This window comes from Acanthochromis polyacanthus, chromosome 11, assembly GCF_021347895.1.
Source record: "Acanthochromis polyacanthus isolate Apoly-LR-REF ecotype Palm Island chromosome 11, KAUST_Apoly_ChrSc, whole genome shotgun sequence".
Classification (NCBI taxonomy): Eukaryota; Metazoa; Chordata; class Actinopteri; family Pomacentridae; genus Acanthochromis; species Acanthochromis polyacanthus.
The window spans coordinates 27,388,141-27,400,124 of NC_067123.1; the positions used below are offsets into that span (position 1 = coordinate 27,388,141).

The 11,984-nt window shown below is 42.9% G+C and overlaps 2 protein-coding genes across 2 annotated transcripts; both read left to right on the forward strand.

Annotated features, from left to right (window-relative positions):
• Positions 1-2,813: 2,813 nt before the first annotated feature.
• On the forward strand, positions 2,814-5,582 carry LOC127530220 (homeobox protein Hox-A7-like). The gene is made up of 2 exons (XM_051955163.1): positions 2,814-3,281; positions 4,123-5,582. Exons 1-2 carry the CDS (start codon positions 2,915-2,917, stop codon positions 4,428-4,430), a joined length of 675 nt encoding a protein of 224 aa, XP_051811123.1. The 5' UTR covers positions 2,814-2,914; the 3' UTR covers positions 4,431-5,582.
• Positions 5,583-9,361: 3,779 nt separating this feature from the next.
• On the forward strand, positions 9,362-11,963 carry hoxa5a (homeobox A5a). The gene is made up of 2 exons (XM_022194158.2): positions 9,362-10,187; positions 10,771-11,963. The coding sequence occupies exons 1-2, from the start codon at positions 9,593-9,595 to the stop codon at positions 11,019-11,021; spliced, it is 846 nt and encodes a 281-aa protein (XP_022049850.1). The 5' UTR covers positions 9,362-9,592; the 3' UTR covers positions 11,022-11,963.
• Positions 11,964-11,984: the final 21 nt, after the last annotated feature.

Consider the following 11,984-nt stretch of genomic DNA (forward strand, 5'->3'; position numbering starts at 1 on the left):
TGCAAGGTTTTAAAATACATTTTCAGCAGTTCCAAATGAATTTGCAACACACACACACACACACACACACACACACACACACACACACACACACACACACCAATCAAAATGTACAAATCCATAGGTGAATATTAGTGTGTGTGAGTGTGTGTGTGTCTGGATTGGGGACAGAGGTGTGTCTTGGCAGAGGATGTTGTTAGCTGTATACAGCCATAAAAGACAATTACCGCTATAACCTTTTATGGGGTGCAAAGCGCTGCGAGGCGAGAGGACACAAAACAAAAAAGACATCCAGGGCTTCGACAGCTGAAGCCCAAAATAATGCAGCCGATGGGTTTGTGTTCAGCCCAGATATGACAAGGCCGCTCAGCCCTAAAGCTCTGTCATTAGCGCACAGAGGAACCTGTTTACAGCAACAACGGGAATTATTTATATTTGTTGATAAATGCTCAAAACACCTCGGTGGTTTAGAATTTTGCTTCAAACAAAAATGCAACCCCAAATTAGAGAAGACGTCCAGGTCTAGTTTAAAAATATGGCTGACTGGTTCAAGTCTATTCACGCTGGAGAAAATATTTGGCACAAAGGCACAGAAAAATGCAAGAGGCAGGAAATGCAATGTGAGCTCGCTGCAAAGTCTCCAGATCGATCCAAGACATCCATGACTAGTTCAGGAGCAGCAGGTTATTTAACTGTCCTTAAGGACTGCACAGAAACGAATAGATTACTTTAGCCGGACTTTAGTCTAACTAGAGTGCTGTTGTGACGCGTTAGGGGGACGCAGATGGACCCAAACTTCAAAGACTCGACCAGAGACAGTGCAATAAAACGCCTGGTCTGCTATACTGTCTGGCATTCCAGTTTTAATGGCTTTATGGCCGTCCAGACACAATTAGGCCGTTTCCAGAATGGCACCCATTTGTTTTTTTCTCCTCTTTCTGCGTGACTGGGATCTGGACAAAAGGCCGAGCGGAAATGATCAGCTTTATTGGATTCTCCCCGACGGGGACGCGCAGGACTCACGGTCATTTGGAGTGATCCTTTGTTTCTACCTGGGAACCTTCCGCCCTCTGCTCCTTTGCTGAGCCCGTCCTAAAGGAAAAGGAGTAATAAAGTCAGCAGCTAGTTTCAAACACAGTAGTGGGCCCTGTGCGTCCACCAAAACACATCTGGACGAGTTTGTTAGGACTCCAGAGCTTTGTGCAAAATTACAGCAGAAAAAAAAACCACAACGTCCAAGGTTACATCTCGATTCCATTTCTCTTACTTTTGTCTTGTTTACGCTCTCGGATTGCGGCAGAAAACAAAAATGTCTGCCCAGTGCTGCGTCCCCACCCTGCAATCCCCACAAGTCACCAGAGGATGGCGACACTGTTCCACAACAATCCTCCTGCTGCTATTAACACTCCTCCCTAATGAACCTGCACTGGGCTACAAACTGTAATAACATTTTAAGAGTCCAGGAAAATAATTTCACACCTTTTTACAGTCTCAGTGCAGAAGCTGCTTCCTCAACCTGCTGCTCTGCAGGGAAGAATGAAACAAGCTGCGCACTGTGGCTACTGGATTACTGCTCACACCCTCCTACAGTCACTGCGCTGCTGCTGTCTTTTATAAGATGTTTTTATGTGGCTTTTGGAGGTGAATAAACTCAAATTATTTTGTTTAATTGCAGGGTTATTAAGAACTGGAGAAAATCTGGAGCATTGCAGTGCATTTCTTAGTTTAGTAAATTTATTTATGGTGATTTTAATGTTCCATTTCAAATTTAAATACAAGCACAATATACAAAATCAGTGTTAGTATTCCAGATGTAAAACTAACAATAATACAAAAAAATGCTAATAGCACTATTATTATTATTACTACTGCTGCTACTAATGTTCTAGTTATGTGAATAGTTACACTAAATGCAGGAATAGTAATATTTAAAGTAACAATTGTGAAATGGCTAATAATTATAACAATAATAAAATTAATAATACTCATAATTTTAATGCAGTTCTGACCTGGTTGATTCATGTGTTTTTCTTATTTTTGTTGTTTTTCTTGCAAACCATCTCTTTATTGTCCATTTAAGGAACAATGAGGCTTCACTGTTATGCCAGCACATCATTTATGGCATTATTATAATTCTTGTTTGCTGGTGCAAGTTTTAGAATTTTTTATTTCTGTTAAAAATATGTATAAAGAAATAATTTCTCAGCTCAATAATCTCTATTATAGTACTCAGATGTTCAAATCTATTAGAAAACACTGTGGGCGAGCTTATGGATATTTTTTTTTCTACTGGCATTAATACAACATATGTATCCTCAAGATGTTTTTATTTTTCAAGCACGACTTCTACTCTTTGTAAGACGTGTTTATAAAAGCAAAACCAAAGAAAAACACTTTCCTGTGGAATGGCTGATTTGTTGGCATGTGATTACAGCTTTCACAACCTATTGTCAATTATTACTCTACATTCGCCTGTTTTGTGTGAATGCACAATTGTTATTTATTACCATGTAGGTCATAGCATTCAAAGAATTAAGGCCTACATAAAATTAAAAATAAAGGCTTTTATGTGATTATTTGCAGGCTAAAGCGATGGTAAGGAAAGTGACCTTAAATTCCGTAAACTACCTCTAGCTCATTGGGATCGTGTGAATTTCTCTTGTGTGTGTTTATCCGCGTGAATGTGTTTATGTGTGTGAAGTGTTAATCCCACTCTGCAGTCCTGCGTCGTAATGAAAGCCACGTCTGCGCTGATTGGACGAGAGCGACAGGGCCGGAGTCACATGGGTGAGTTCTTTGGTCCAGAGTAAAAATGGGGTTTGGTGTAAATCTAGGGTGTATTGCTGTCATATATCACGCTACCTCGTAAAAACGACACTGAGGATTCTGGGCCAACAAATCAGAGAGAAAAAATATGAGTTCTTATTATGTGGATGGTCTTCTTAGCAAATCTCCGGCGGGTGGTTCCCCGTTCCCAAACGCAGATCGAGCGTCCTGCGGCATTGGACCCGGTGGAGACAGCCATGGCTCCTCTCGGACTGCTGCGGCCATCGCATTTGCACCGTCCCTCTCTGGAGTTTACAGCGTCAACAATGTGGTGTACCAAAGCCACCCGGTGTTCACCTCGGGCTACGGCCAGCGGCAGGACGCACACGTTCTGCACTGCAGCCCGTTTGACCAGAGCCGCCTGTTCAGCGACAGCTGCTGTCATCCGGTGCCGGCACCCCTTACCTCGCCGCCGGACAAACAGCACCGGCTGTACCCCTGGATGCGAGCATCAGGTATGTGCTATTTGAAAGCCCTCGGGTCAATGCTTTTACAAAACATTGTGATACTTACACTGGCCGTTAGTGGTTCAATTAATTTCGTGAAGCCATTGGTGTTGCATGGAAAGAATCGTAAAACTTTTATTGCGCAACTAATGAGTTCTGCAGCCATAAATTCATTTGGCAAGCGCTTCTGTGTGTTCAGTACGCAGAGACCTTGCCGCTGGGGGTTTTCTCTGCACTCCTATTACTCTTACAGCCTCTTCTCCCCTTTGTGGTTGTAAAAAAATACAGGCCTGTTGTGTAAATCAGCTCCCTTGCACTCTGGAGCTCCTTTCTAATTGGGTCTGCACTGCAGAGGCTCTGCTATTTTCCTGAAGCTGGGATCAATATGCGCCACTCGTGCCGATTTATACAAAGAAGTCAGGTGGAATTAGATTGCAGTCAAATTGGAATTTTGTTATATTTTTTTTGAAGGAGAAGGTGTGGGGGCTGTAATCTAATTACTTATGGCTCCTTCGGTGTGCAGAACCTGGCTGGCTTTTAATTTGAGAGGCATGCAGAGTATCAAAGGAGGCATGAGCTAAACACCCCAGCAGGACTACTTTAAATTGATGCAGAGAAGTTTTTTTTAAAAAAATATGAAGGTGTGTGTGTGTGGGCAGGGGGTAATGTAAAAATATGAGACACAATTAACTGGCAATTCCAAATAAATTAATGGCGCCTTCGATATTTTCTGCTGCAGGTTTTTATTGTTAATACCAGCTTCAACGACATTTTAATTAATCCTTCATGCAGTGTTTTATTCACGCATGCAGACAAGTATTAAGTTACACACAGTTCTTGACTTCCACAGATCCAAATCGAAAGCGGGGGAGGCAGACCTACTCCCGGTACCAGACCCTGGAGCTGGAGAAGGAGTTCCACTTCAACCGGTACCTGACTCGCAGGCGCAGGGTGGAGATCTCCCACGCCCTGTGCCTCTCCGAGAGACAGATCAAAATCTGGTTTCAGAACCGCAGGATGAAGTGGAAGAAAGACCACAAGGACGAGCCGGAGTCGAATCTCGGAGAAAAGCCCGGTGATGCTCCGGTGGTGTCCGAGGCCGAGGAGCCCGAAACTGGAGACAGTCAGAGCGCGGAGTCAGAAACGGCTGCAAAGTAACGAAAGAGAAGGACAGAGAATTAAAAGAAAAGGAAAAAACAGTATGCTTGGGATATCTTTTCCTCACATACCCATACGTGCGTTCTGCTTTATGGCTGATTAACTGAATGACAGCTGAATGAAAGCAGAATTAAAAAGCAGACTTCAAATCTGCTTTTAATATTCAAACCCCAAAATGTGTTTTAAAAAAGCTCCCAATGAAAGAGCGGTGTTAACTACCTGTCTAGTCTGTATTTTTATATATGCAACATGTAATGATTGTACTACTGAGTCAACATTCCTTTAACGAAACACTACCTAATATTTTCCTTCCATTTATTTTAACACTGACACAAGATATTAAAGCTGAAATTGATTGAAAATGTCCAAAAAATACTCTACAGGGGGTTATATTTTCCCCATGGAAGAAATACAACTTTGTGCGCAAATGTGCCTTAGTATGGGTCGACTAATTCAAATTGAACGTTTAGTTACTTTTATAAAATTACTGATAATGGGTGCTATACTTGAGTTATCCCTCTCTATTATTTCAGTTATTATTTTACAGAAGCATTTAGCTTTTCTGCGTCCCAGGACCGACGGAAATATCTCTTCAATTCTTATGTAACCTACCTCAGATTCCCAGAACGTCAACCTGCTTATGATCGTGTAAACAGGAATACACTGGTGTAAATGTTTAGCTGTGTACTGTAAAATACTGGCATAAGAAGCCTCCAATTTCAGGCTCTAAAATTCATACGTGTTGAGGGTGATAAACGCATGCACTGTAACTCTGAAACATTTCAGTATCACATTCTTTTGTCAGTGTAAAATGAGAAGGCTGTTCTAACCCACAATGTGCAAATACTGTGATATATTTAGCTTCGGTGCTCTCGTTTCTAGTGTGAAGTAAACAATATAAAACAATCTGTAAATGCACACGTAATCATTCAATAAAAATAGCATTTATCTGTCTGTTTTTATTCAACATTTGCTCGCTTAATATTGTGTAACTGGATTTCACGCACCGGTTGAATAGCAATTTCTTGCTCCCAGTCACCAGTTATGACCAGAGTTTGGCTGCATGTGATGAGATGCGTTACAGTCCATTATGAGGGTTAGGTAAACAGCGAAGTTGGGGAATGTGAGCTATGAGGATGCGAGATGGGACAGGCTGCAGATGAAGGGAAATTACTGTTGAACTCTGCGTTCCCTCTTCCCTCGGTAAGATGGCGCCTGACGGTGACCTGCCCCCTTCCTTCTGTCTCTCTCTCCCCCCTCCATCCTCCTCCTCCTCTTCCCCATCTCTCCCTCCAGCACTGGGTCATAAATCCGTTGTTGTTTATGAAAATTTACAACATGGCAATACAACTTTACGACGCGCCTCGGCCTCCCATTGGCTACAGGCTCGTCACGTGGTGGGGAGCCGTGAACATGAACTTTTTTATATATAATTTCCAATAGCGGAATAGAGCAGCCTTTCATTTAACGGTGTGGGGCTTCCACGCGGGCTGTTTCCACCAGCAGCGACCTTTTATACAGTTTTATACCTCTCATATCTGCCTTGTTTTTTGTGGAGTTTCTTTTCTTCTTGGTCAGACAGAATCTACTCGACGCGCAGGGAGCTTACAGAGAAAGATGACTGGATAATTCGGGTGTCCTGCTGCGCGCTTGGCACATTTTCGGCAAGATGAGTGGAAGGAGCCCCAGCGCGTCACTGACCCCCCGGGAGACCCTGTTCCCGTCTGGGGACTCAGCTGGAGACTTTTCTCCGTCATTGGCCGTCTGCACCTGCCCACTCCCTCCCCTCACCTCGTGTGTTTACATGCAGAAGCCTCCACAAGGTAAGACAGCTGAAGCTTGTCAGTCCATCGCATGTGCGCTCTTTTACGCAACTACTTAACCAAATAGCAAAACGTCAGTATTCAAACGCTGCGGCTCATTTGGTTTAAATATCGTGTGAAGGTGCTGGTTTCATGTTACAGTTTATATTGTTAGGCTCTCTGACAGATTCTACATGGTGAATGTGATCAATTTGAAACAGTGAAGCTGTTAGTTCGTGTGAGCCAGTTTACATTTTGTGGTAAGATTGGTGTTTTTACGCGCCTCTTTGACTTTCTATGTTTGTTGTTTCATTTAAATGTGGATGGAGTTTGGGCTGCACAATTCATTGGGTGGATGGTGGCCAAAGGATGCGCTCTCTGACGCCCTCCTGTGGAGGCTTTGGGTCGTTATTGTGGCTGCAGCTCTGCTTGTTCTGCTGCAAACGCCTGTGTGCGTGCTGGGAACCAGACAGGTCGACCTCTGTGTGTTTCTGCATTTTGATTTTATGTTTCCTGCTTCATATTTGAGGTTCCGCCATCATGTATATTCTCTAAAACGGCAATTTTCAGTGATCAAAACAAAATGAAGGACTGAATGACCTTTAACTGACGCATAGGAATGTCCTTGTCGGTGGAGTCTAATCTGAAGGTTTTTGTTCTAAAGCAATATATTCCTCCTGTGGTTGCATATCGATGTTGTTCACAGCTTCGCAGAAAGTGAAATTAGCGAGCTTAATATGCTGTCTAATGTCGTGCAATGCATTATCAGTTAATCAAGTGGCTACGAAGAGATATAAAATGCAAGCATGCACGCATTATTTTTGTATTACATCAGCTGGAAATAGAGTGAATAAATGTGTGTTAAATGCATAGTAATTTTGAATATATTTACTCAGAGCTTGGAATTTAGGCTACAGCATTCCATTTTCCGATTTTATTTCTGTGAATTTTGCACAATACTATGTAGGTCACAGGTAAGTAATTATATGATTATTAAAGCATTTTATTGTATGCTCAAAGACTAACGAGTGCTAGTGTGAGAGTGCCTGCAGAGTGCACTGCCCTCCTTTTCTCCCTGCACCAGTGACCAGCCTCCCCCCCTCCTCCCTCCCTTCCTTTCTTCTTCCTAACTCGACACGTCCGACACCAGTGCGCACTCACTCCTTTCCTCTCCTTTCTTTTGGCCTGTATTTAGTTCCTGGATGTGTCACCAGCTCAACTCGGAGAAACAATTTTCGTGGGAACTTTGTTGCCATTGGCCAGCCATAAATCAGCTGTTGGAGCATGACTGTTTAGCCAAAACACACACACACACACACACACACACACACACACACACACACACACACACACACACCGCGTAGGTCTCTTCTTACTGAGGGCCCACTGGGGTGTGTGTGTGTGAGCCCGGTATTCACCCTGACTAACACCGTGCCTTCTGGGGGTTTGTTACCGCAAAGGACACACATACCTGGGACGGAATAAATAATGTAGTGCAATGATCTTGTCAGAAACGCAGGAACGGGCTTGTGCTGGGTGGGAATGGGCTGTTCAGGGGAAAAGAGCAACGGGAGGAAACCGGAATCAAGTCAGTGCCTTCGAGAGGGCTTCGAGGGTGCCATAAAAATTCCACAAGGAGCAAACCAAAGGGAGAGCGCCGGAAGCCGCCTTTACTTAGGCATCACGTCTGTGTCGGGCTTTGTGCAGAGCTCCCGTTTTTCTGATTTCATTTATATGGAATTGTTGGTAGTTGATTAACATTTTTTGATGGGTGCACCGAATCGGTTACAGTATTACGCAGAGCTGGGCCGAGTCTGTCGGTGGTTTTGAAAGTAGATGTGGTTTCTTGGCTAAAAGAGCAACTTTTAACAACTATGTAATTGGCAAAATGAACTTTTCCTCCTACTTTTTGGGGCTTCGATGCTTCGTAAATGATGAATTATAGAATCCCAGAAATTTAATATTTTAAAAGTGAAAAAGAATGAACAAAAATCACAAGAATGTAACTCTTTTGTAATACTAGAAAAAACCTTTGGAAAATTTGAAATAATGTGTTGTGTGTTACTATGTTTGTGAAAAAGTGAAATATTGATTGAATATTGCACCATTTCAACCATTTCAAAAATATCGGCTTCATTTGCAATCAGAAGTTGCTTCCAGTTTCCCCTTTTTCCAATAATTTCTCATTTTGCTTTTTGTCTTTCTACTTCTTTAAAATACCAAAGTGACATCAAAGCTCGAGGGGCTTGCATATAAAAAGAAATGTAATTCTCGAGCTTGTGCTGATATCTTCCAAACAGACAAAATACTAAAGCTGCAGTTTGGTAAGATTGACTGTTTAAAAGTCAATATGACAGAGGAGTCGCCGTTAAATAAGAGCGAAATAACGTCGGGTTGCGCGTAAAAGGCTCGTATCAGCTGTCATCTGAGCGCCTGTTGTTTTGCATCGTTAAATTTTAACATGTTTTTAAACGATATTTGTGTGTTCATAGAACGCCTATATTTATGGTTATTAATTTTTCAAAGTGGCATAAAAGAACGGCCTTGAGCTGAGCAGTCTCTGTGGCATTACTCGGTAATGTGATGTTTAGCTTTTATCTTTTTCCCCCGAAACATTTATTCATTAGTCTTTTTTCACGAGGTCGTTCAGTTATTTTATGATTATAAGGAAAAAGTGTGGAGAGAGAGAGAGAGAAAACGCACAGCCCTGCTTTGAATGGGCTTTTATTCTATTAACTGCACAGACTATTTACACCCATCGCCCATCATAACATGCATAACAGATTCTGATCGAATTATTTCTGTACACTATCATCGCAGAGATTGCACTCTCAGCATGTCACTTGTTGTATTGTTTAGGAGCCCGTTGGTTTTTTGCCGCATTGGTCGTTAACCTCTGAATGACCCCGTGTGGAGCCCACGCCTCGGAAAGCTCCGCAGACAGGCAGTGAGGCAGTTGAGCCAGAGGATGGCGCACCACGACAATCCAAAACACCCAAACCCTGGCTCGGAGTCTTCCCTCGCCAAGAGCGCATGGTGGCGCGCACCCTTCCCATCCCACCCAGTATTTCCTGTGTGCACGAGTTTACCTCTGGAGGTCACCAAGCAGGATTTACGACTGGTCAACAAAAGCACGTGATTCTACGCCGTACCCCATATTTGGGTGCCTACGTAAGAGAGAATCAAGTCCATGTCCCACTCATTTCCATAATTCATCATAAATTGTGCAAGGGTGCTATAGGACGCGCTAAACCATAAGAGCCACAAATCAAGAACACAGGTTTATGCTATTTTACCTCTTAAAATAAACAAACAACAACAACAAAAGCTACAACAGGCAAACGGTGGAACTGTCAACAAATGAGCTCCTATTTTGTGAACTCATTCTGCGGTCGCTATCCCAATGGCGCGGACTTCCAGTTACATAATTATGGAGACCATAGTACGGCAAACGAAGAATACAGAGACTCCACAGCCATGCATTCCAGCAGGTACGGCTATGGCTACAACGGGATGGACCTAACAGTCGGTCGGACCGGCACCGGACACTTTGTGGGCAGCGAGCGGACACCGGGCTACTCCCCGAGTCACTCAGCGGCGACGACACCCTCTGTGGAGCCTGTCAGGTACAACCAGTCTGCCAGCAGCACCGGGAACTCGTCTCTATCGCCTCCACCTGACCCTCTACCGTGCTCCTCGGTCGCCAGCTCGTCCCCAGTGCCCGAGACGCAATCTCAACACAGAGCCGTGAAGAACTCCATTACGACCCCGTGCTCAACCCCGTGCTCGAGCTCGAACGGAGGCACGCTACTGCTCAGTCGGGACTGTGTGTCCAAAGCTTCCCCCCTCGAGGAAGAGAAGCCTGCGGGAAGCGCACCGACAACTCCACAAAATGTCAGCGACTCAGCACAGCCTCAGATATATCCCTGGATGAGAAAACTCCACATAAGTCATGGTAAACTGCTTTGTTTAATGGTCTTCTATTGATTTTGTTATTGCAGAGAGACCTGAGCGCTGTGTTGTTGTTTAGTGAGAGTCACCTGGTAGCTTATTAAGGCACTTTTTCGTAACTACAAGTAAAGCAGACTAGAATTTGACGATTTTGCTTTAAAGCACAATTAAATGTAGTTTCCAAAACGTGACATATGGCGCCATATGCGCCTCTCACCTGTTTGGTATATTTTTGGTCAGCTGGACTACCAGCATTGACCAGGTACGGGATAATTTAGCAACATAAAAAGCTAAACTCATTTAAAATAGATAACACATTTACCAAATATGTATATTTTGGGCCTATTGTACAGTAATCTCTATGTGAATTTGGAGATGTATTAATTAATTTACTATATTATTAAATATTTGCTAAATGCAATAGAAAAGATGTGCATCTCACGTTGTTGTGGTGTTTAAAACACCGAATATTATCAGGCAGATTCTTCAAAAATTGCAAGAAATGTAGTTTTAAAAAAGTTGGTGCACTAATTCCATTTTCCATCCACTACATGTGGTGTGTTTCCACCTGTATTTTTCTGCACAAGATTTGTCTGGACCGGAGGGGAAGAGAGCCAGAACTGCATACACTCGGTACCAGACCCTGGAGCTGGAGAAGGAGTTCCACTTCAACCGGTACCTGACCCGCAGGCGGAGGATCGAGATCGCCCATGCCCTGTGCCTCTCCGAGAGACAGATCAAAATCTGGTTTCAGAACCGCAGGATGAAGTGGAAGAAGGACAACAAGCTGAAAAGCATGAGCATGGCGGCTGCAGGCGGAGGAGCCTACAGGCCTTGATATCCAGCTGATAACGAGCACTACAAAAATAAAGATTGTCATATCAACTTCTCATCCTATTCCAAATGATCTTTAAAAAAAAGAAGCGCAGAGACTTGTTAACGGGCTGTGAACGGGACAGAGGAGCCCACCTGTCAGCCTTCTGTTTGTCCGACAGCAGCCCCATTATATTCCCTATTATTTCCTTTCTTATTCCCACCGTCGTAATGCTTATGTGCGTAAATAAAAAATGCATTCTGTACAGTTCTGTCTAGATTTAGAGGAAAAAGAAACAAATGGAAATAAATGTTTGTTTAAATTATTTCTTGTTCAGACGAAAAAATGCTAATGATAAAACGTCAAAAGCTTGAAAATGCTACCTGCATACCGCAAATAAATCCAGTTAAAAATCTGTGTGATGGACTCCCAGCTTCATAGAGGGTTGAGGTTGATTTGTGTTTAGCCTTCGTTTTCTATATGTATGTACTGTATATGTATGTATTTATTTGTTTGATGTATTGTACCAACTTGTCAGATAACTTGCTTCCAAAAGTAGAGCCAGCAGAGTGCGTATCCGCTTTGTGTGGTTATTGTATGCGTTGTGAACACGTATGGACAGAGGTGCCGACTTCACCGCTGTATGTACAGTAGCTGTGCCTTGTATCTTTGTTTTTCTTTTCTTTTTGTTTGTTTGTAGGAGCTGCTGTTTGCGTTGTTCACCTGAGCGCAACATGTTAGTTTAAACAAAAAAAAAGAGACGTGTTTTTTGTCCCATGTTTTCTCTAGCTGTTTTTAATGTGGAGGCTCCCACAGTCAAATTTCATCGCCTATGTGTATAACTCCATCGTGATAAGCTTTTTGTAAATGTTTTTCAAAGACTGGAAGTTAAAATATACTATAATAATAATAATAATGCTGATCATGATGACGATGATGGCCGTAATAATAAACTTTCTACTGGAACGGCAACATAAGTGAGTTTTT

Excerpts from the sequence above, each read along its gene's own strand:
- LOC127530220 (XM_051955163.1), top strand. The coding sequence starts at position 2,915 with ATGAGTTCTTATTATGTGGATGGTCTTCTTAGCAAATCTCCGGCGGGT. Across the intron at positions 3,282-4,122 it reads CCCCTGGATGCGAGCATCAG|ATCCAAATCGAAAGCGGGGG; the intron begins GTATGTGCTATT and ends TGACTTCCACAG.
- hoxa5a (XM_022194158.2), top strand. The coding sequence starts at position 9,593 with ATGAGCTCCTATTTTGTGAACTCATTCTGCGGTCGCTATCCCAATGGC. Across the intron at positions 10,188-10,770 it reads AAAACTCCACATAAGTCATG|ATTTGTCTGGACCGGAGGGG; the intron begins GTAAACTGCTTT and ends TTTCTGCACAAG.